This window comes from Chaetura pelagica, unplaced genomic scaffold (assembly GCF_000747805.2).
Source record: "Chaetura pelagica isolate M959 unplaced genomic scaffold, ChaPel_1.0 scaffold193, whole genome shotgun sequence".
NCBI lineage: Eukaryota > Metazoa > Chordata > Aves > Apodiformes > Apodidae > Chaetura > Chaetura pelagica.
In genome coordinates, this window is record NW_009952562.1 from 410,584 (window position 1) to 433,308 (window position 22,725).

Consider the following 22,725-nt stretch of genomic DNA (forward strand, 5'->3'; position numbering starts at 1 on the left):
ATGTGGAGGGAGAGAGAGAGAGAAGTGACAGCATTGCTCTTAAGACAGGAGATAAAGTGAGATCCTGGTCTCAGGCGTAAGTAGCCCAGCTGTGAGAGCAGCCCCCCAGCAGCCAGGGGCTTTGCTCCAGGAGGCAGGAGCTTTTCCACACCGTTTATTCAGTCTTTCCCTGCTGAATGCACAAAAAAGCTGTGATCCAGTTGGTGCATTCTGCTCAGTTCTTGCAGGACTCCTCATCTAGTCCAGTTACATGGATGGAGAGAAGGGAAACATTATCTTAATGTCCACCCTCCTTAGTTGATATCCTGGTAATGTCTTTTAGGAATAATCTTGTAGTGGACATAACAGGGCTTGCCTTTGTAGGCAGAGTGGGCCCAAGAACTAGAGCTTCAGTTGGGCTGTGGAACAAATGAGGAAACAAAATCACATCCTCTCAGAAAATTAAGACATGATGAAGCAGTTTTACAATGAGGACAAGGTGTGTTGGTTTGTTGTAAAAATTTATTGAGCTTAGTCTTGAAGAGGTTATATCAGAGCACAGAGCGTTGCTCAGTACATGCCCCCAGCACAGGGGGGTGTGGGGAGTGTCCTGCAGTGGGCACAGCATTCCAGGCTGGGGCAGTGCTGGGTAACTGCACCAGGGCAGAAACCAAAAGTAGGAGATGGAGCCGATGGGATGTGAGTGGCAACATGTTGGTTATCTTCTCTTCAGGGCTTCCTGAAACTGGTGCTGCTGCAGCAGGACAGAGGAGGAAGGTGGAGAATCCCTAAGGCAAGTGGGGTGCAAACTGCACCACTGAGGTCTAGACCTTGGCAATGGGAGCTGGAGCTGTGGCTGCAGACAGCAGGGAATGACATGGAGCTGCCTGTGCTGCAGCCATTTGGGTTTCTGGTTAAATGAGGGTGCTCTGTGAGCTGCCAGTGTCTCCTCAGAGCTGGGTTAGCATTGGGTGATACAGCTGGCTTAGGAAGATGCTTCCATAGAAAGGAGCTGTCAGAAGTTGGGCAGTAAGGCCAGCAGTGCTGGATAGGGCCTCTCTGCCCATTTAAGGCAGTAGTGAGAGGCAGTTCTAGAAACATTGTGGAGCTTTATTGTGGGAATTCAATGTTCCAGTTCTGGCTAAAAAGAGAAAAAGCAATTTATATTTTTCTGGAGCTGCTCTTGAGCTGTGTGGGGTGACACCCAGGGACAAGGTGGGAGAGAAAGCTGATGTTCACATCCTGTGGCCAAGCACTACAGGTTTCAATTCCAGCCTAGAGTGGCACAGTGAGATGGTGGCCTCTGCAGTTTTTATTACTGCCATTTTGTTTGGGTGTAGGGATATGAATAAGATCTATGGTATAAAAATATCACTATAGATCAAGAAATGGGACAGATGACTGCAAAAAAGGTAAGAGTCTCTGGATCAGTGAAGAAGTTACATGATGGGTTTCTCAGGCTAATACCTTATAATCATAAACTAAAAATAACAAATTCCAAATCTAAAACATAAAAGCTTCCATGTCAACTCCGTTTCTCATAGTGCATCTCATACTCAGCTATAAAATATTTACAGGGTTTTACTCATTTACACAATATGGCTTTAATATATTGTAACACAAAGCATCAAAACAGCAAAATTCTTCATAAAACATTCTTTCTGAATATAAAGTTTGGCATTTAATTGATTTGGCTGACAAAGCAGCAATTACTTGTTTTCTGATTGTGCTTTTTAATGATGACAAGCACAAACTTTTGGTCATTTCCATCAGGGTTGAAGCTCTATTCAGAGCTCCCTCTCCCTCAAAGCCCAGCTGAAGGTTTCATGAGCCATGTTTTGACCAAGATGGTGTTGGACCTGTGCCTTTGCCACTAAGGTAAGGAAGAGAAGGCCTTTCTCCTGGATCTCTCGTATTAAGACAAGAAAGCAAGATGTGTTTTGTGGTGTTTTGTTTTTTTCTGAAAGTGCAGGTCTTTGGTAACAATAAACAAAATGAGCAAAGCGAGGAAGGAGGGGGCAGTTTGCTGGGAACAAGGTCCAGCTGATGCTACAGGGTGCAGTCAGACTGATGGAGGAAAAGGTCCTGTCCTGGTGGCACCTTTTATCATCGAGAGTTCAAACGAGGAGCGACCTGCAGGAGAAGACAGACAAGCTAGAGAGTGTGGTGAAAACAAAGATGCTGCAACAGTTTTAGCTCCTGAATATCTTTAAAGAGCACCAAGGACTGGCCTGTGGAATTTAGCTCTTGTGCCACAGTATATAAGGCTTGTTCTACTCCAAAGTGATGAAGTTGGCCAGTCTGGGCAGAAACAAAAGCAGATCATTCCTAACTGAGGGAGTCCATGGGGCTCTGACACCTCTAGTCCTGAGGTGAGAGTTGGACTCTGTGGCCCAGAAGGGGCAAAAGCAAAACACAAACTTCCTAGGGATGGTTTATAAAAGACTGTTGGGGAAAAAACGATGTGTTTCTTCATAGTCCAAGAAAGTAACTTGTTTCCTGTTTACTGCTGACACATGAAGCAGCCTGGTCCTTGGTTCCAGAGGCTTGCACAGTTAGTCCTGTCTGTGCAGCCTGCAGCCATTCCATGGAGCAGGGAATCCTGTGGCAGGGCTGTGCTCCCAGCTCTGCAGGGGGCAAGTGCAGCCTGAGGGTGTTATGGAGTTATTTCTGAACAACCTTCAATCTGACCATGCATAAATCAGGTGTGTGACTGTATCTGAGTAGCAGGAAGAGCAGAACACTGAGAAGGGAAGAGGATTTTTTTTTTTTCTTCCTGTGTTTTTAAAGTCTTTCTTCTAGAATTGCATTTGCAACAGAGTATAAAGCATTAAAGCCTGAATCTTTGGGAGGGAAAGAAAAATAATTGATTGGACAATCATGTGATGAGTCTGAGTGAGCCTGACAGTCCCTGGAGACTGCAGGAGGAGCATACACTGCCCAGCTCTAGCTCTGGAAAGGCTGGAGGAGCAGCACAGGCCTGGGGGGTGTGTCCATCTGCTGCAGCTGAGGCTTGATGCCAAAATGTGGGTTTGGATCCCCTGGAAATGAACGTGTTTCCCACCAGCCCTGTCTGTACTCACCACTGTTAGGTGACCATTCTTAGCTTTGGCTATGAGCAGTTCTGATCCTGATATGAAGTCAATGATGCCTTCTTTGCCTTGCCCAACTGTGAACTTTATGCTGCAAAGAGGTAAGAACAGATCTGATCAGTATATGTGACCTCTCCCTAGTTTGGTGTCACCCTTTTCCTGTCTAAGTGGCTGCTTTGTATTGACACTGGGCTCCAGTGGAGCTGCTTGTTGTGCTGGAGCCTCAGTTAAGGTACATTTTTCTGTCATGCAAGGTGTTTCTTTAGCCCTCTAATGCTGAAGCAGAGCCCTCTTTAGAACCAACATGAAAAGCAAGGCAGCTGTTAGAGGGGCTTGTCCTCACTTACCTGCCCTGGTTGATGTTGACGTTGTTGACCTTGTCTGCCTGCATGGCTGTTTTGGTGAGGGTCTCAATCACGTGGTCACTCTGAAGCACAACATCCCCCTGGGAGGGAGAAGAGACAATGTTCATGGCAGTGGCTTTGCAGTGTCTGTGCCCAAATGATCCTGCTGTCATTAACAGAGACAGAACTATCTCCACAGGTTAGCATGGAAAAACACTTCTCCAAACATGCCAGGGTTGGTGGTGATCTCTGGGGCCTCTGCTGTGGGTGATGCTGTAGCTACAGCAGTGAATTTATTTACAAGTATCAGTAATGGGGGTGAAGGACAGCTCAGCCCCACCTCTGAGCACTAGCACAGGTAAGTGAAATGCTACTACCAAGGGCTGGCACAACGTAAGTTACAGACAGGGGGGTGCTCACCCATACATGGCACTATGTGCTCCACCCACACCCCCAGGTGGATCTTCTGCTCTTTGTGCCTTCAAAACTGTTTTTAGAGGAGGTTGGAGAAATGCTGGAGGAGTCCCAGTACCTTCTGTTTGTTGTCCTCACAGCGCACGTGCAGCACAAACAGGTTATCACTCAGGCTGCTGACAGAGATGCCTGCAACAGAGAAGGACGCTTGACACCCAAGGGCTCCATGGGGATTCCTGTGTGTCCAGAACCTCCCCAGGAATGCAGCAACTGCTGCTCCCACACCAGGACACCTGACAGCTGAGCAGCTGCACTGCAGCACTGTGATACTGTGGCAGCAGAGGGGCTGGAGAGACCACAAGGTGACAGACAGTCAGCTTCTAACTCTGCTCCTTTAAGTTGGAAAAGAAACTTTTAGATGCCTCTGTCCATCAGAAGCAGGAAGAATGCCTGTGTACAACCTGTCAGGGGCCTCAGGGACTTGAAAAGCTACTTTAAGGGACCAAATGACCAAAATGTTACTTTTCAGCAGCCCCAGGGCAGATGTTTCACACTAGCCCTGGTGTTACTGGGGTACTAAGGACAGCTGGAACAAGGGGGTTGCTGCTTTCTTCCCCCCAGTGCCCACACTGGGTAAAAAAGGCTAGAGCTGCTGTAGGAGCTTGGCTCTGAACAGTGATCAGTGCCTGCCCTGCAGCCAGGCTGAGCCCAGCCCCTTGCTGGTGCTCTTGTACTGAGCTGCTGCACTGTGCCCCACTTGGGCTCCCAGGTCAGCATTTCTGTCCCGCCAGCTGTGCCCTCTGGCCACACAGTAAGCAAGAGGCTCAGCCTCTGCCCTGGGCTGCTCATGTTTGCTCAATGAAAAAAAGTCCTCTCCAAGGGGTTGGGGGGTAGTTAAGGTGATGGATAAACACACATCTCTGCCATAACAGCATCTTAGGGGAGTCACAGAACCCCAAGCCCATGGCTGAGGTGGCTATGGGAGAGTTTTCATACACAGCCAAGTAACAACTGCTGCGCAGCAGCCTGAGCAGTTTTCTCTGTCCAAGTTCCCCTCTCAAGCCATCAAATCTGTCTCAAATACCCAGCAGAGGCCAAGCAGCTGCTGTGCAATAATGGTTAATTTCCCCTGGGGTAGAGATGGACAACTGGGAAACAACCTGGGGGAGATGAATTGAGTAATTTTGGTGATGTTTGCAGCTTGGTTTTAGAAAAAAAACCCTCATGCTATTACAGATTTAACTAAGCTCTTTGATATCAGGTACTTCCATTCTTGTCCAGGACAAAGACCAGCTGGTTATTTTGTTGCTACTCTCAGTGCAGCAGGGGACACCCCACCTGTCAGGTTGCCGTGCTCAATGCGCTGCTTGATCTTGGCCTCCTCCACGATGACCACGGCCTCCTGGGTCAGCAGCAGCTGCCGCGCCCGCGCTTTGTATCCCTTCCGGTCGTACTTGATGACAGGAACTGCATACTGAAACCAGGGTTAGCAGAGCTAAACATGCTTTGTGTGCAGCCTGGAGAGCCTGCAGTGGGTGGCAGGCTGGGAATGCAGACAATAGACTCAGTTCTGCCCCAGCCTCCCCTGCTGCCCCAGAGCAGCTCTGAACAGTCACTCTCTGACCTCAGCTGCTCTAGGCCTGGAAAGTCCAGGTTTAGTTTCAATCTGTGCAGGTTTCTCCTCCCCAGCCCTGCCAGCTGCAACCCTTCCAGTTCTTAACTGACATAATTAAACTTGCCCAAATCTCCAGATCATATTTCTGAGCCATCAGGTCTTCCCACAGACCACCTCTTAAGGTATTACAAGCTTAAGATAACACAAAACTTGCTGTAATTTCTTCAGAAATCTGATCTGATGCTTTGCTGAATAACTCTAGAAGCTTAACACAAGTATTAGGACACATATCTCACCTTAATTGCTTCATTTTCTAAAGCGTGAAGGACTTTAGCATTTATCTCTTCATTACCTATATTAAAACCGAAGAGGTGGGGGTCAGGAAGAATTTTCTAGCAAGAAAAGAGAAGATTTGTCCCCCCCTTCCCTCCCCCTGTTAAACTTTGCAGCCCCTACTCACCAAGTCGAGTGTTGATGAAGAGTCTAGGAACACTCTGAGGGTAATTGTCTTTTTTACCCTTAAAAATCTCACTGGCAATTACTTTTTGTTCCAACTGCAAGGACAAAACATACATTCTTGTTTAAGTGTTCTTAATAAATTATTATTATAATCTATTGTTAATGTTATTTAATAAATAAATTCTTATTCTCCTTAATAAAAATATAATTTTGTCTTAAAAGAGGTGTTCCCTTTTTGTCTTTTTAGCAGTCACCACCTAGTTCTGACCTTCTGACTCATACTAGTCACAAAATTACCCAAAACATTCCACACATCCCTTACATTTTCAACAGCTGCCCTATCTTTAGGGTAGAAAAGAAGTTCCTTTTTTTCCCCTCCTTCAATCTCAAGTGTGCATCATATTTCAGGTTTGAATTTATCTGGACATGGCATCCAGCCTCTGGCTTTTGACAGTTCCCATGTTTTAAAAAGTCAGAATTCTCCCACTGCAGCATTTCTCTCACCCTCTTCCTCCTCCAGCTGAACAGTTGGTTCTCCTGCCCTACCTCATATCCCCATGTGGCTTTTTCATGGTTCAGATTATTGCCTCCCCCCAAAGCCTTTTCATCTGGTCAACATCCTTGCCTGAAGTACTGACAGAAAGAAAAGTTACAGCCTTATTAGCACCATTTACCAGACTCACTGCAGCTCCCTGATGCACTCAGTATTCCCTGCCTTATCCTCTGACAAACAGCACAACTCCAGCTGCTGCCACACTGCCCTGGTGTTCCTGCTGGGTGTTGAGTCACCAGAAACCTTTGGTCCCCCTGGCAGGGGCAATGCTCCTGTCACCCTCACTCTAAGTACCTCCTGTGCTCAGCTCCCTGGTGCGTTTCCTCAGGGTAAGAACAAAACCAGTCAAGGAAGCAGGAGAAGCCCCTTTGCTTTATTAGGGCACACACGTTTTGGGTGTTGTTACATGTATAAAGTACCTGAGATGGTTTCCAGGTGGATAAAAGATTAATAGCTATTTATTAGTGAGTCTGGTTTGCTGGGGAAAAGAAAGTGCTCTGCTGAGTTTCCACCTCCAGCTCAGTAATGGCTGGAATTAATCCTGTGTCCTTAATCACAGGCTCAGCCACTAACTAATCTCCAGCATTTCATTACATGTGCTAAATACCTGCTGGCCCCCAGCAGTGGGATGCACTGGGCAGGAAAAGAGCTTAAAGGCACCTAGGACTGTTCCATCTGACTGTGCAGTGTGCACAGCTCTTGTTATGTCCCTTTACTGAGCCAGTTGTTAATAATTAAAAAATCCCCACACCACCTTACCATGACTATGATGAATCAAATCTCAGTACCATTTTAATTCTTTTTAGCTACAATAGCAGCTGTAAGTGTTCATGTGACTTCTCTGTTTGGAAAATGACTAGTTTTGTGTCTGCAGAATTCTTACTCTCTGTATGGTACAGCCAGCACAAGGCAGCTTCTGGCATCTTTGTCTTCCATAAGAAAAATAATGGGGCCTCTCAGTATAGAAGTTATACAGATAATATAATAATATACTATTATATATTATTAATATATTAATTTATATATAGGTAATATTATAATTATACCTTACCTATAACAATATCACATATATAAAAAAATATAGAATGATGTATATACAACACTGTTTACACAGTGTGCGTTGAAATATGTACAGAATTGGCTTTAATGCACATTCTAGTCTTCTAGTATTTTGTCTCGAACCTAAAAAAAATCTGAATGTTCTTGTGGAACTTGTTAAGCAGCCCTGGAGAAAGGCAGTGACTCAGGAGCTCTTCCCCCCACCCTTGCAGCAGGGCCCCTGGCCCTCCCCTTCCGCACAGTGATCATGCTGAAACCCCCTCCTGCTCTGCAGTCTGTGAAATAAAGTTTCTTTCCTACCTGCTGCTTCCACTCAGGGCTGATCCTCTTGCAGTAGGTCCAGACCATGTTCTGCATGCAAAGCTGGCGCAGGAGCTGGGAGGCCTGGAGAAGAAATTGCACAGTACATGGAAGATAATATAATAATATACTATTATATATTATTAATATATTAATTTATATATATGTAATATTATAATTATACCTTACCTATAACAATATCACATATATAAAAAAATATAGAATGATGTATATACAACACTGTTTACACAGTGTGCGTTGAAATATGTACAGAATTGGCTTTAATGCACATTCTAGTCTTCTAGTATTTTGTCTCGAACCTAAAAAAAATCTGAATGTTCTTGTGGAACTTGTTAAGCAGCCCTGGAGAAAGGCAGTGACTCAGGAGCTCTTCCCCCCACCCTTGCAGCAGGGCCCCTGGCCCTCCCCTTCCGCACAGTGATCATGCTGAAACCCCCTCCTGCTCTGCAGTCTGTGAAATAAAGTTTCTTTCCTACCTGCTGCTTCCACTCAGGGCTGATCCTCTTGCAGTAGGTCCAGACCATGTTCTGCATGCAAAGCTGGCGCAGGAGCTGGGAGGCCTGGAGAAGAAATTGCACAGTACATGGAAAATGGCTCAAAATTACTGACAAAATCATCTAAGGAAGTTTATTTTTCACCCTCCTAAGAGAGTTTGCCCTGCAACATTCTCCAGCTGCTTTAGGAAGGAGAATGAACACCAGAGCACTCCACACTGCTGTGCCTGCCCTTGCTTCCAGCTGTACCTGCAATCCAAACAAACTCGGGCCTTGGATAAGGTAATTGGGACTTTCTGCAATATTTTGCTTTGATCAGATTCAAACCCAGTTCTGCCAGATGCAGAATAATAATGGCAATAGAAGAACTTTAAGATGTTCTTCACAGGCAATCACAAAGGCATTGCAGCCCATTTAACTGGCCAGAGGGAACTTCATTTGTTGAGAGAAAAAGGGAAGGATTTCAGAAATGGATTAAAAAACCAGCAGAATAAGTGTTGCAGCAGCTCCACACTCTCAGGAACGCTGCAGCTCTAATGATTTTAGAGATGCTAGTTACACCCACGTGGTGGTGCCTAAATTCATCCTACTAGTGGAGATGCTAAGGAAACGTAGAACTTGAGCAAGCCAGAACCTGGCTGGCGCCCTCAGGCCTTGGGTGGCCTGTGGTCCTCTCTGCTGCCCTCAGCTGTGCCCACCTCACAGAGGGACGGGGGGGGCGTGGGCCAGGATTTGTCCAGAACATTTTTTGGTAAATTCCGCTTGAGATTCATCAGGAAGGAGAAGCGGATGTGATCCAGGAAATACTCGTTCTCCGGGCAGCGAGGGTGGTTCCGGTAAATAAACCCTTTAATGAACCTGAGGAAGAAGAAAACTTGATCAGATAAAGTGATCAAAATTAGTGATATTTAGAGGTCTCTTCCAACCATTTTCTGGGCCTTATTGAAGAGATGTAATTTATTTAAAAGCCCTCAGATACCGTAGTGATGATAAAGTTTATTTTTATCACCTAGGTTTAAGAACCAAGTACCAGGTGGTGCCCTGGGTCCCTCCTCACCCACCTCCTGACAGTCTCCACTGCCCACTTCCTCTTGGCAGCTTTCCGGCGCCCCAGGGTTCCCCGCCACCAGGACTGGATTGCAATGGCTAAAAAAAACACACAGATTTTGCATCAGGTGAGCTCCTTCCAACCAAACATTGAGTCCACACAAAACTGGCAACAAAGAGGGCTCAAGGGAGGCCCTCTAGAAATCAACAGGATGGGAAGGAATATAATGTGTGAATGCCAATATAAAACATGGGCAGATGGGAAGTGCTGTGTGAACATGAGCTAAGTCTGCTTCTCTTGCTCAAAGTCTCACAGACTAAAGGTGGAAGGACTGGGAACCACACCAACATCTGCCATTCTACTTCCAGCAAGGCTTTGGGAATGTTCCTTCCTGCACATCAAACTCAATGATGTGCCACAATGGCCACTTCAAACCGTGCTGCAGTTTCCTCTCATACCTGAATGTTTCATGTGCAGGAATTTCTTTCGACGGTAGAAACCTCTCCACGTGGCCTGCATTTTTGTTGCTGAAATGGCAAGAAAACCAACAGTTTGAAATGGTGACGAAGCAGATGTTGGTACAAAAAGGTTCAACTTTTTAAGCAAAAATCCCTCCCCAAATAAACAGCTGAAAAATAAGAGAGAAAACAGAGAGCAGACTGTCCACGGAGCTCCCGCAGCGCGTGACTCACCCAGACTCTGCTTCCTCACTTCCAGAGCATCTTCCGTCGCAAACAAGGTCTTGGGAAAGCGGATAAAAATCTTTGTTCTAGAAATAGAAATGCAGAATGATGTTTAACGTGCTGCAGGAGTTTGCTTCCTGCCCATGGCATCCCCTTTGGGATCTCTAATCTTTTCCTCACGCATTAGATAGAGAAGCCTTCTTTAAAAAGCAATGACATGGGCGGCCAATGATTCATCATCTCAAATTAAGAAAACAGAGGAACTCACCGTCCCATTTTGTATTCTTCCTGTTTGTAGCCAAGATGCTTCACCAGCACAGCCACCCCATCGTGGGGCCGGCCATCCCAAGTGGGCCACGTGTCTGGACACAGGGATTTGTACCTGGAAAGTGACAGCAGAAGAAATCTTAGGTAGAGATGTGCAGTCCCCACAGGGTGATGGGGAGGGGGAGAGGCCTTGATTCTCACTCCCTCAAGAAAATAACTCGGTCAGGTGTAAGGGCTGTCACTGCTGTTCGGAACAGCTCCCCAGCCTGTGGGACTGAGAGCAGGGGAGGAGCAGCAGGGAGGGAGCAGCAGGGAGGGAGCAGCCCAGGGCAGTCCTACCTCTGCAGGAAAACTTCATATTTCCTTCTGTAGGCAAAGCCAGCTCTGCGCACGCGGAGGTTCTCCATCAGCCCCAGGTATTTCACTTGGTGGCGGATCAGAACTTCATCAAATCGATCTTGAGAGAGGATGCAAATAGAGAAGCATGATCAATGTGTAGCTGTCCCTCCAGCTGGAGAAGGGGGATGCTCACTTCTTAATTCTATTTAAACATTTTTAACCTCTCACCCAGCCTCGAGGTTCAAGTCCCACACAACTGACTTTGCGTCTCCTGTCTTTCCCCCCCCTCCTTTTAAGATACATTTATATTTAGTTCCCAAAAGCTCTCCTTTAGGGTGTTCTGTCTACACACGAGTAAGAAAAGAGAGGGAATAAAGGTCATTAAAAGGAAGTTAGGTACTTTAATCATTCTTCATTTTAAACATGATCTTACTCCACCCAAGAGTTGCCATGCCCATTCCTTGCTGCTGGTACTGCCCCCACCTCCCTACCAGAAGCTCTGGCAGACTCAAAATGAAAAGAAAACTGGCAGGACTTCATTTGAGCTCCTTTCTGTGCCCCACTGCCTGGGATCTAGGGATCTATATATAAGCAGTCACAGAGAAAAAGAGGAAGAGTCACCAGGGTCATACCAGCCTGTTTAGCATCGTTAGGTTTCATGCAACGAATGTAGGAGGGTTCTTTGGACATCAGAATCTCCATGAGCTTGGAGAGGCTGTTTTTAAACTGAGTTGCTGCCTAGGAGAGAAGAAAGAAAACTCTGTATGAAGGGAGGGCTGTACCTAATACTTGAGACTGCAGAACAAACCTCAGGCTCTCAGCTTTGCATGTACAAGGCTTACACTCAATTACTATGTTGACAGGACACGTCTGAAGCAAGAGGAACAGTCCCACCCCCAGCCAGCTCTGCTGCTCTTACCGTTTCAGGTCTCTTTTTGTCTGTCAGCTCAGTCCTGTCAAAGCACTGATTTATGATGGGGTTCTCAGAGTTGCACATGGTCTGCAGAGAGAGACATTTTCAGAGATAAAGTACAGAGTATTCCCCAGAGATCTATCAGAGAAACATGGGACAAAACTTTCTGTTTGGGGGTTTTTGTTTTGCTTTTTAATAATAAAATGAACTTTGGGCACCTCATTTTATCTTTTCATAGTGCAGCCCCATGGGGGGACAATCTCCAGGCAGGGTCTAGGGAATCTTTTCCTTCAGGTGCCATCCTTTTTTAAACCCAGCTCCTTATTCTGCTAAGTATTGGAAACACCCTTTATCCACACTCACCTCCTTCAGGTTCCGAAAGAGAAGGTCATTGTTTTTATCTAGAAAACCTGGAAGAAAAAGAAAGGTCTCAGGCTGTCACCACCACAGGAAGGCAGGAATTGGAGATGGGAAATTCATCTGGTTAATCCAATGATGTGTGGATGTACTCTATGCCCAGATTTTTCTTTACTAGAGTGAGGCTGTTCTAATTCAAAGGGCAGAAGACAGGAGTGACAGCCAGCAGAGGTGATGCCCACACTTGCCTGCAACACTGTAGGTGACCTCCCCGGCGTAGTGCAGCAGCCGGAACTCCTCCCTTCCCAGGGACTTGCGAGTCTTCTGGTCAGCCAGCTTGTGCCTGGGAGAAAGGGAAGAAGCTTCATGTGAAGCAAACATTTCTTTCATGGCGGGGTTCACTTCAAATTCTGATTCTATCTCACCCCAGAAAGGGACTACATGAACACAGCAGGTGGGCAGGGGGTATAATGTTACCCAGCAATAATTGAAGCTCTAGGCTCTGTCACACGCTGAGATCCTACCAGTGTAACTGACCTCAGCTCTGTGAACACTCACGTGAGAAAATGAGGGTGGTTCTTCACAGTTTCCTCCAGTTTCTCCAAGAATGTTGTATCTGTGGCGTCCCCAGGTCTCAGACACTCTTCATCCTACAAACACACCCATTCTAGTGTTCATTTCTTCCGTGCTTGCCAGCACACTAGGCAGCTCTACTGCTGCCCCACTTTGACCCTTTGCCCTTTCCACAGGCAGACCAGCTCCTAGTTCAATAGGTGAAGAACTATTGAGCCAAAATCTCTCCTCCTTTCAGACTGCCTGGATTGGCAGCTGCTTTGCCAGCAGATGGAGGCAATATAGTATTGGCAATACAATGTGACTACTAGTGGTGTCACTGTTCTGTGTATCACTGCTCTTCCCGCCTGCTCCAACAGTCCCAACAGAAGCTCAAACTGTTTCCTTCTCCTTGTTTTCCACTACCCTGCCCCCGATTATTCATTTAAAAATGTGTTGCCAACTCACCAGAATAGAAATGATGCCTTTGAATTTCTCTTCTACCAAATCACAGATGATTTTGTTATTGAAATACTGAACTGGTTCCCACTACAAAGAAAAGAAATCACACTGTGGTGAAAACATTTCTAGACTGGAAAAAAACCAAAAACATTTCAGACAGCACCTTATTTAAATAATATTTCTGTCAAACTTGAAACAAAGCTTTTTTACTCTTCAAATTTGTTTTCCTTACATTCCCTTTAAAAAGCTTTTTTTTAAAAATCAGAGTAAAACATTGGAAAGGCATTAATAGCTTCTGGCTGTACCACAGAGTTACCAAAGTGTTTTAAAAAGAAAGGAAAAAGGTAAGTTCTTAAATTAATTTACTTTGCAGACCATGATTAGCAGCTCCTTCTCTAATGGTCTGCCCTCTGGCCTGCAGGAGGGGCTGCAAAGGGGACAGTGAAGTGACTGGTTCTTACCGCTATCCCTTCCGACTCGTACTCCTCCTGCTCTGACTTTAAGGTGAGCTCTATGAAGAGCTGCTGCAACTTCTCATTACAATAATTAATACAGAATTGCTCAAAGCTGAAAAAAAAAAAAAACAGGAAAATAATCACTAACACTGTACCACAAGTAAAAGAAGCTACAGTCAGTGGGCAGCAGCACAAATAGATTTCTGTGTAAATCAAGAGAAACAGACCAGATTTAGTGAAATGCTTAGTTACTGAAGTTACAACTTTAATAAGTTTAGTGACTCTCACAAAAGTTCTGGGAGGGAAAAATGGACATAAAGGGTGGAACACAGAGGAACACAAAAACTTTTAAGAAGGGCAAATCTGAGAGTCTCAGTTCATTGCTGTCTGCCAGTCAGGTCCCAGACTCTAGCACAGTCACACACTCCATTTTAGAGTTGTTCTTTCCTCAACAATCTCTCTGAAATACCAGGAACATAAACAGCTGTAAATGCTAAATATCAGCTGGATGCCCCAAGTGTTAGAAGCCCTGTGATTATCAGTTATTCAACTGATTTACTGAAGTTTAAATGTCATCTCTCTCTTACTAGGAGAATGGAGTAATGTCTTATTTCACAACAGAGAGAAAACACTACCATGAATGAAGTCATGCAGAGTTTACTCAAAACTCAGACACTGCCTGGAACAAACCTGTTGTGCTGGAAAACCTCAAACCCATAGATATCAAGCAATCCTAGAACTGTTGTACTCCTCCAGCCTGGAAACTCTCCTTCCTGCAATAGGAAAAGAAAATAAAGGTTGGTGTGTGGTCACAGCTACTATCCTTCACAGAGTCTTACCCATTTAGTTACATGTTTAGTTCTAAACCTCTTCTTAACTTAGAAATCACTGTCCAGCATGGGGGTTACCACTTCTTTGCAGTGAAAGTATTTGGAACTTCCTTTCACACTTGGTTGGGTATCAGCAAACAAAAGGTTCACTTACCTTGTAAGCAAGAGACTTGTTCACCTTGTTCACCAGCCAGGAGAAGGTGCGTCCGTATATCGCTTTGGCAAGCGCGTCCCTGGCATAGGCTGCCTGCTCCAGGTTCAGAGGGCTGATCAGCTGTGTGCAGCAGGAAAGAACAGCCACTCAACAGCCATTCCAGGGAGGAATTCCATTTCCCCAGTTCATTGTTCATTAACAGCCATTCAACAACACTTTGCCTGGGCTCAGCTCACAGCACTGTGGCTGTACAGGCAGGTCAGTGCTGGGCTGTGGGCTCCTGCACTGGCGACACAATAGCCTGGTTATTGTGCTGAGAGTGTCTGTCACCACCTTGATTCAGCCCCATGTGCCTCCCAGGGCCCCACTCCCTGTTCTTACCTCTTCCCCTTTTGCTATGATCTTCTTGTGGGTCAATGCATCTCGAAGAACAGAGCCTTCAACTGCTAGAAGCTGCAAAGCAGTAGCATATTCAATTAAGTTACAGAGCAGTAAATCAAATTTATTAGTAACAATATGAAGAGAACAGAAAAGCTGGTCCTCAAAAATGTCAAGTGAAACAGCCCTTTATTTTCCCATTCCCACTGACACGTCAGTCCTCTCCTCCCACACACCACCTCCCTTCTGGCAGTGATAAGACCTAACAAATAAGTTGGCTTGCTTATTCTGGCACAAGGAACTGACTAAGTAAAGCCAGATCTTTCTTTGAAGATCTGTCTTTAAAACTCTTCCTCAGAGTAGGTCTATTCGTGTCCCACTGTCTGAAGGTGAAGGTGAAAACCTCAAGTCAGTGGTGGATCAAGAGGTAAATAGAGGAGTTGTCACTGAAAGGGTTCTGATGTTAATATTTGCATTTTTATCTAGGTCAAATTAATTTATTAAAGCTTCTGAATCATATTCTAAAATGGCACAATGGTACCAAGTTCAAATTAAGGAAACTCTCTGATTTACCTGTGATGTATCTCTAAGTGGTGATACTCACCCTAGCCAGGTATTTAATCTGATTCTCTGTAGTGACCTGGGCATTCCCTTGCTCATCAGCAGCAAACTGCACATTGCCCAGGTGCAGGACACTGGCCACGATGCTCAGCAGATCCTAGGATGGAAGCAACAGGCAGAAACCAAAATGATGAAACAAAGACAGTGAAATTCTTGTGTCAATTAACATTTTATAAGAATGTTTTGGGTTTTTTTCCAGGAATTTTGCAGAGAATACATTCATTCTGAAGGCTGCCCTTGGTCAGAAAGAATAAATCAAAGCAGAAAAATTCCTTAAAAGTGGCAAACTCAGCTGTGCTGCTAAACATGTCTTACCTCCACCTCGCTGTCATTGAAGCTTATGATGGACAGGGCTCGTCGCACGATCTTCCAATCATTTTTATCATTTATGGAACTGACTCTTGCACAATGACCCTAAAAAGACAGTTGACATAATTCATTGTCAAACAGAAATTAACTCATGCTTGATGCACTTCTGCCATGTTTCTTTTCATAGCAGTCATCACTGTTATTTTTTAAATGAGGGGAGGAAACTAAAGTCAACGGAGAATATACTGGTTTCATAAAATAAAAATATTATAAAACTCATTAATTAATGCACACCTTTACTAAATAGTGATACTGTTGTGGGCTTTTCTCGAGGCCCAGCCTCCGCAGTAAGTCCTCCTCCCCTCCTTCTAGCAGTTGGTAGAAAATGTGGAAGTTCCTCTCCCCATGATTCTGGTGCACAACTCGGGATTTCTCCAGGAGGTAGTTCAAGATGTGGCCCCCAACAGGAGCCCCCTAAAATCAAACCAGATACAGTGAAATAGTTCAGCAACATAGAGGAAAATATTAGTACTTCTTGGTGGTCTGCTCAAAGACAAACAGGATACAAGATGACAGCCTTGTCAGACAGAAAGAAAAATCATCATCGTTTTGTGTCAATATCTGTTTCAGCTAGAACAGAGTGGCAATTTCAGTTTTGAAGTGTATACAAAATGAGCTACCAAGTGATAACAACGTGCAATTATACAGATCATGGCTACAGCACATCCTGAAGGGGATCTGTACAATTCCTTCTCAGAAGGAATTCAACACAAAGGAAAAGCAACAAAACTCTGACTGTGGAGGAATTACATACTGAGACATTTAAACCACTGCAGTATTCCCAACTACTCAGTTCTATACTATGTTAATCTTCCCAGTGTGGTGCATTCTGGATCAGAATCAAAACAAACATTATCAAAGTTACACAGGACAGAGATTATCTTCAGATCACAGCTGGTTTGTGTGGATTTAGTTTGGGACTATCCACTTGCATGGTGCACATATACCCTAGAATTATGAGGATTTGGTCTGCCTCCTTTTATAGAGAGATGAGGGAAGAAAGAAAGGGAAGCGTGTTCTATAAAATCCTCTGGAACCAAACTTTGCTCCCATAGACTCTGCTTATGTCATCATCAAGGGAATGCAAAACAATTGCTCCACACACACAACAGCACAAGAAAGCACATGCAACAGAGACCTGCTATGACTGGGACCAGTTCTGGAGTATAAAAGAGTCTTTAAGTTACCCTGTAATCAAACTGCACATCCATGTATTTCCCAAATCGACTGGAGTTGTCATTCCGAAGAGTTTTTGCATTTCCAAAGGCCTGAAATGAAAATTAGGAGAGAAAAACAAGTAAGCATCAAATAAGTTTATAAATAAACACTGGCAAGGCTGCCAGTTGTGCATTTACAGCCATTATAGCCCAGGTTTGTCCTTTTTGCAAGGGAAACCAAGGAGGAAAGAGATTCCTGCCCAAATTCTGATGCTGATCTTTGCAGCCAGAGCAGGCACTGCAGAGGGAACATGCCTCTGGAAACAATTCTACCCCCCAGGAAGTTCATTTGAATGCCAGCTCTCTGCTGACAACACATGCCATGGCTGACAGTCTTTTCAAAGCTTCCTCTCATCACAGCTATCTGCTTGCAGCCACCACAGCCCAGCAGGCACTGTCCCAACAGCCTGCCAGGCTGTCCCCTCTCGGGGGGGGGCACCTGGCCCTGCAAACGCAGCTCAGGACTGGACACTAGAGGACACCACAGTACTAGAAAATGCATCTAGAGGCATCTATCAGAGAGCAAGGCTGTGGACGTGTCTGCTTTGGCCTGGCAAAGTTGTGCAGTGCACCAGAACCCTTCCCACACCCAACGTCTCCCTCCCCGCAGCCCGGCTGCTCCAGGATTGCTCCTGGTGGACTGGAAAGGGCCAGGTGAGCTCTGCAGCAAAGGGCCATTCCTCAGGCTTGGAAGCAGGCCGGGATTCCCCTGAGAGCACCACAAAGGCTCTGCCCACGTGCTGTGAAGCAGCGTTCCCAGGACACATCAACAGCTCCGCACACCCCGCTCAGCCCAGCGGGGTCCAGCTGTGAGCGCTGCTGTGACTCCAAGGCAGGGCTCCCTGCTGCAGGCTCAGCAGTTACCTCCAGGACGGGGTTGGACTGTAGCAGGCGATCCTTCACGGTCTCCACCTGGTGGCTGGCCGGGCAGGTCACAGCGTAGTACTGCAGGATCTTCTTGGTGGCCTCTGTCTTGCCAGCCCCGCTCTCCCCAGAGATCAGGATGCACTGATCCTTCCTCTCCGTGCGCAGGGAGCGGTAGGAATTGTCCGCGATAGCATAGCTGGGGGACAAGGACAGCCAGGCATGGGTGTGTGCAGGGCAGAGGTGCCTCAGCTATCCCACAGTGAGCTCCTAGCAGGGACACCTCAAAGAGATGTGACCATGGGCTGGTGACGCCACAGGAAGTGGCTGACACCTCTATATACGCCTTTTTTGTGGTTAACTCTCACACTGTGAAATTAATTAGAAATAATCACACCAAAATAACAACCGTGGCCTTCTCAAGTCTATTAATACTTGGTGCTAAGGCAACACCAATGAGCTCCCTAGCAACACAACTGCACCCCTACCCCACAGGTCCTTCTCCTCCCATCTCAATCCTGTCTCTGGAGTATTTTGAAAACAGCTGAATAAATGTAAATTTAATTTGATTTAAATGTTAAGAACTGCCTCTAGACTGCATGTCTTTGGTGGGTGCTTTTACAGAGCTGTAAGTGCAAGCAGAAAGCCAGCAGTGATGCTCACACCACATACAGAATCACTTCACTTAAAGATGACACCATCTCTGCACCCCCTGCCAGGCTATAAATGGGACAGGATGTGACAGGTCACTCTGGGAAGTCTGTGTTTCAAGCCCACAGGGATAACGTTTCTTCTTTGAATGGCTGCTTGTGACACACCTCAGAGAACCCAGAGCTCAGGCCTACCCTGAAACAGTTTTGACACTGGAATAGCAATATTGAGGTATTTTGGCTTTCTAGAATCAGTTTAGAGTAAGGAAAAAAGGCACCTGAAATACTATAAAAGGAGAAGCAGAGAGTGCTGCTCTACAAAGCATTTCAGTGCTCCTCAGAATATTTTTAAATCCACAAATAATCTAATAATGTAATGGGATTTAATGGAACTATAAAAATATTTAACAAGAAATACTGTTTTCCCAGTTGGAGCAGCACTGGTACTTGGTATCAGAGCTCCCAAGGGTTTACTTACAAGCTGCACATTTTACAGTTTCTTACAGGACTAGCAAAAACAACAAAGAGAACAGCCTCAGAAATAATCAGCTACTCTGTGTTTTAAGTAATTTTGTGTAGCACATACAGGAATTTAGCATATCTGCTTAGCACTTCATGTTACACCTGAGCATTGACATCATGCTCAGTCCTGTACCTACTGCACACAAATAAAAAGGCAGCCACAGTCCCAGAAGTTTTCCAGAGTCACAAAATTCTCATATAAGGACAAAGAAGCCCTTCAGAGTGCCAGGATCAGAGGCAGAAGTGGCTGCACCTCAGCCAGGTCTCTGCCTGCACAGCAGGGCTGAAGGGAACCAAAGCACCACCAACAATGTGCAAGAGCTGACAGTGGAGTCAAGGCTGGACAACCTGTAGCTAGAGATGTGACCTCTGCACCCCTCAACTGCCTCACCAGGAACTGCCTGATGCTGATTTAAGCTGCTGCCAGTCACCTTCTTGGGGCAGATCCCTCAGCTGGGGCATCTGCATGCAGACACGTGTTGGCACGTCTAGATTAAGGGGAGGTCTTAGCACGGGTTTTTCAGGTTTAACCATTCCCCACACAGTGCCACACAAAAAGCCTGAAAAAAACCATAAAAATCACATTTTCATCACAACAAAGACAACTTCAAGTGTTCAGACCTTCTCAAGTAATGGTGCTTCTCTCCCCCTGTGCTTTCAACGCATTCTGTTTTGCTGACGCTCTTGGGCTACGTGCCAGTAATAAGAAACAATCCAAATACTTTGCTCAAAAATAATACCATTTAGTCTTCCAAGACCTCTTAAAAGAAAACATCATCACAAAAAAACCGCAAAAAAAGCCCCCCAAAAACACACAAAAAAACCCAAAACACAAAAAACAAAAAAACCTCCAAGAGGTGCTCAGAATTTGGCTCTTGGTCCTGAAAGAAAACGTTAACACATTTTGGAGCCAAATACCCTCAGCTCTCAGTCATCTTCCTCTTTCAGTCTGACAAAAAAATTCAAATGCTTTCAAAAATAACTTTAAACCTCAAACTTTTTTTTACTTTTTTTTTTTTTTTTTTTTAATGGGAAATTGGGAATGCTCACCAGGCCAGACCATGTAAATAAATACATTCCTTGTTCCAACAGCCTGACTGTATCTTAGCAACAAGGGAAATACCAGATAAATATTGGCCAGGCAGTAAGAGCAGAGGTAGGAAAGCAACCCCTAAAAACTCTTTCCTAGTTAGCCCCTACTCAATGAGCCAGGCAGCAGCAGGGGAAGCTCACAGCCTGGACACACAGACCCCAAGTAACCCTGGAACAATGAACTCCTGTCCTGCCAGGGCTGGGTAAGCAGAGCTGTTCCTCCAGCCAGGAAGGAACCAACTCCCTTTCCAAATACTGCTCTTGCAAAGGCAACTCATCCTCTTTGGAGAGAGGAACAGGAATAGAAAGAGCTGTATACCACACCCTCTGAAGGATCCTTTATATCCCTGGGATTTTTAGTGCTGCATCTGGGACAAGGAGAAGTCCTATTTGCTTGTTTTCACGTGTCACTACTGCACACATCTGCCTGGGAATGGCACCAACTGCACTGTTTACCCACAGGCCACTCACAGGTGAGGAGAAACTTCATAGAAGCTGACACCACGATACCGCTCCATGTTCTGTTTGCTGTAGATTTCCAGTTCCTTGTATGGATTAACAGACACCAGAACTGAGCCAATGTATGTCTGAAAAAGAGAACACAGAGCAGAGAGGTTACAGAAGGTCTGGCAGCGGGTGCTCTGAGAGCCCAGACTGCTGTGAAGGCTCCACATTATTGACAAGAGCTGCCTGCCCTGTACACTGGGGATGCTGCTGAGGGCTCCAAAGAGGCCGAGGGTGCTGGAGAAGTGACCTCTCCACACAGTGAGAATGGCATTGCAGGAGTTACACTAGACATGTTATCCTTGCCGGATAAACAGCACTTGCAAACAGAGCTTCTAACAAACAATGACACTGGATTATTTCTGATAAACGATTTAGGATCAAGTTCAAGCATGGGGTTACTGAAAGCTCAACACAGACTGTGGTGTGAGTTGGATTTTTAGTGCTGGCAAGACCTGAAAATGCCAGCAGACCTCAAGTGGAGCACTGCAGTGAGTCCCTACAGTTACTGACAGGACAGTATCCCAGACCAGTTCTGACACAAGCCACCATGGTCTATTAAATGTTGCTGCCACCATCTCCAAATCCAAATGCAGAGCAAAGCTATGGCGTGTTTCCTGCAGCAAACACCCGGGTTCAGGTGCCTGATGGACACTGGTGTCTGTCACCCTGCTACTCACATAGATCAGGTTCTCCTTGAAGCGCTTCCGCAGGTTTTCAATGAAGGCGGCTTCGCTGGTGAAGTTTTCCAGCAGGACAAAGTCCTGCACCCCCACCCGGTCACGGGCTGTCAGGGCACTCTCCATGGTCAGCCGGATGCCGTTAGTCCCCGCTCCCTGCAACCACAAGCAGAGGAAGGTTGGGATCTCTGTGGGTTTGTACACAGCTCATACTCCCACAGGAACCACCCCCACAATTACAGACAACCTATAAACAGGAGAGGATATGGGAGTAACCCCCCTGCAGTTACTGCTGAGCACACTGCTCCATCTCTTCTAACGATTTATCAGCTGGTTTATGCTGATTGCTTTGATGGCAGGCAAGCCAGCATTAGGGAAAAGTTATTGCTGAATTTCCAATCACTTTAAAGAAATCAATCCATCAAACATGCATTTCATAAAGAGAGTAGAATTACAATTTCCCTTCCCAAGTATCCTTCAGCAGGAGTGAGACTGCAACATGTTCTCTCTGCTTTTGTCTCTCATTTCCTACCAGGAAGGCGTTTCGAGGTAAGGAATCTTTTATGACTAATGATGATTAATCTCATGAGCAAACAGCTTCTCGCTGCTGACCAGTTTAGCAAGACACCCAATGGGAAAATTCAGAACTAATGAGAAATGGGCACTTCTGCTTCCCATGCCACTGAATTTATGGTGACACTAACATCTACTCCGTGCATCAAGCAACTTCTGTTCCCTCTTTTAAGGTGACAATTTCAATATGATGTGGTTCAGACACAACCATCTTCGGAAAACACGGGTCTGCTGACTGCTTATTTCACTCAACCTCATGTACTAAAAACAGGGAGAGGAAACATGCACCAAGTGACTCAGTCACTCTTGCAGGGAAAATTTCTGCTAAAGGCAATTAAACCCAAGAGCCAGACCATGTACAAGGCACAGAAGATGAGAACATCACAGAAATCAGACAGGAGATACAGTGTATTGAGCAGTTTGCCTCACATCTGTCTGCATTTCCTTACCACATTCTCAAATCCTTCTTACTTTGCAGACTCCTCATAGCAAGCACTCATCTCCTAAATCATTTCCCTAAAGCACTCATGCATTTCAGAGAACGTTACATTCTGGGATGTTGCCACCCCTGGCACAAACACCACAGGAATGTGTTCCTAAATGGGCTCAAGCACTGATAGCAATCCCCAGGCATCCCAAAACCCTGCACAATGATGTAGATTATTTTTGCTGACTCACGTTGTCAGGTAGTTCCTTTCTGCTCCTTCTCAAGATATAATAGTGGTCAGAGCACAGGGACTGATGGCGTGCAGGGAAACAAAAAATAAACACAACCTTGGTCAGATGAAAGTTTAGCTTAAGTTTTGATTAGTAGTAATAAAGGCAAGACCCACTGAAGTATAAATTTGGACCCAAAAAAAACCCC

At 45.5% G+C, this 22,725-nt stretch overlaps 1 protein-coding gene across 1 annotated transcript in view; it reads right to left on the minus strand.

The window, feature by feature from the left end:
• Positions 1-1,873: 1,873 nt before the first annotated feature.
• The window catches only part of MYO1C (myosin IC), a 28,346-nt gene continuing 7,494 nt past the window's right edge, over positions 1,874-22,725 (minus strand). The window contains exons 2-33 of the mRNA XM_009993295.1: positions 22,539-22,598; positions 21,288-21,443; positions 20,575-20,690; positions 17,840-18,038; positions 16,946-17,026; positions 15,993-16,172; positions 15,705-15,803; positions 15,373-15,486; positions 14,772-14,843; positions 14,391-14,510; positions 14,097-14,179; positions 13,413-13,518; positions 12,958-13,038; positions 12,496-12,587; positions 12,186-12,280; positions 11,944-11,990; positions 11,587-11,667; positions 11,300-11,405; positions 10,668-10,785; positions 10,330-10,443; positions 10,071-10,147; positions 9,837-9,905; positions 9,392-9,476; positions 9,029-9,188; positions 8,313-8,396; positions 5,905-5,998; positions 5,741-5,796; positions 5,168-5,303; positions 3,948-4,018; positions 3,419-3,516; positions 3,063-3,162; positions 1,874-2,112 (exon numbers count right to left, since the gene is read on the minus strand). Of these exons, the coding sequence (XP_009991597.1) occupies positions 2,086-2,112; positions 3,063-3,162; positions 3,419-3,516; positions 3,948-4,018; positions 5,168-5,303; positions 5,741-5,796; positions 5,905-5,998; positions 8,313-8,396; positions 9,029-9,188; positions 9,392-9,476; positions 9,837-9,905; positions 10,071-10,147; positions 10,330-10,443; positions 10,668-10,785; positions 11,300-11,405; positions 11,587-11,667; positions 11,944-11,990; positions 12,186-12,280; positions 12,496-12,587; positions 12,958-13,038; positions 13,413-13,518; positions 14,097-14,179; positions 14,391-14,510; positions 14,772-14,843; positions 15,373-15,486; positions 15,705-15,803; positions 15,993-16,172; positions 16,946-17,026; positions 17,840-18,038; positions 20,575-20,690; positions 21,288-21,443; positions 22,539-22,598 (3,177 nt within the window). The 3' untranslated portion in view covers positions 1,874-2,085. The remainder of the gene's footprint in view (positions 2,113-3,062; positions 3,163-3,418; positions 3,517-3,947; positions 4,019-5,167; positions 5,304-5,740; positions 5,797-5,904; positions 5,999-8,312; positions 8,397-9,028; positions 9,189-9,391; positions 9,477-9,836; positions 9,906-10,070; positions 10,148-10,329; positions 10,444-10,667; positions 10,786-11,299; positions 11,406-11,586; positions 11,668-11,943; positions 11,991-12,185; positions 12,281-12,495; positions 12,588-12,957; positions 13,039-13,412; positions 13,519-14,096; positions 14,180-14,390; positions 14,511-14,771; positions 14,844-15,372; positions 15,487-15,704; positions 15,804-15,992; positions 16,173-16,945; positions 17,027-17,839; positions 18,039-20,574; positions 20,691-21,287; positions 21,444-22,538; positions 22,599-22,725) is intronic.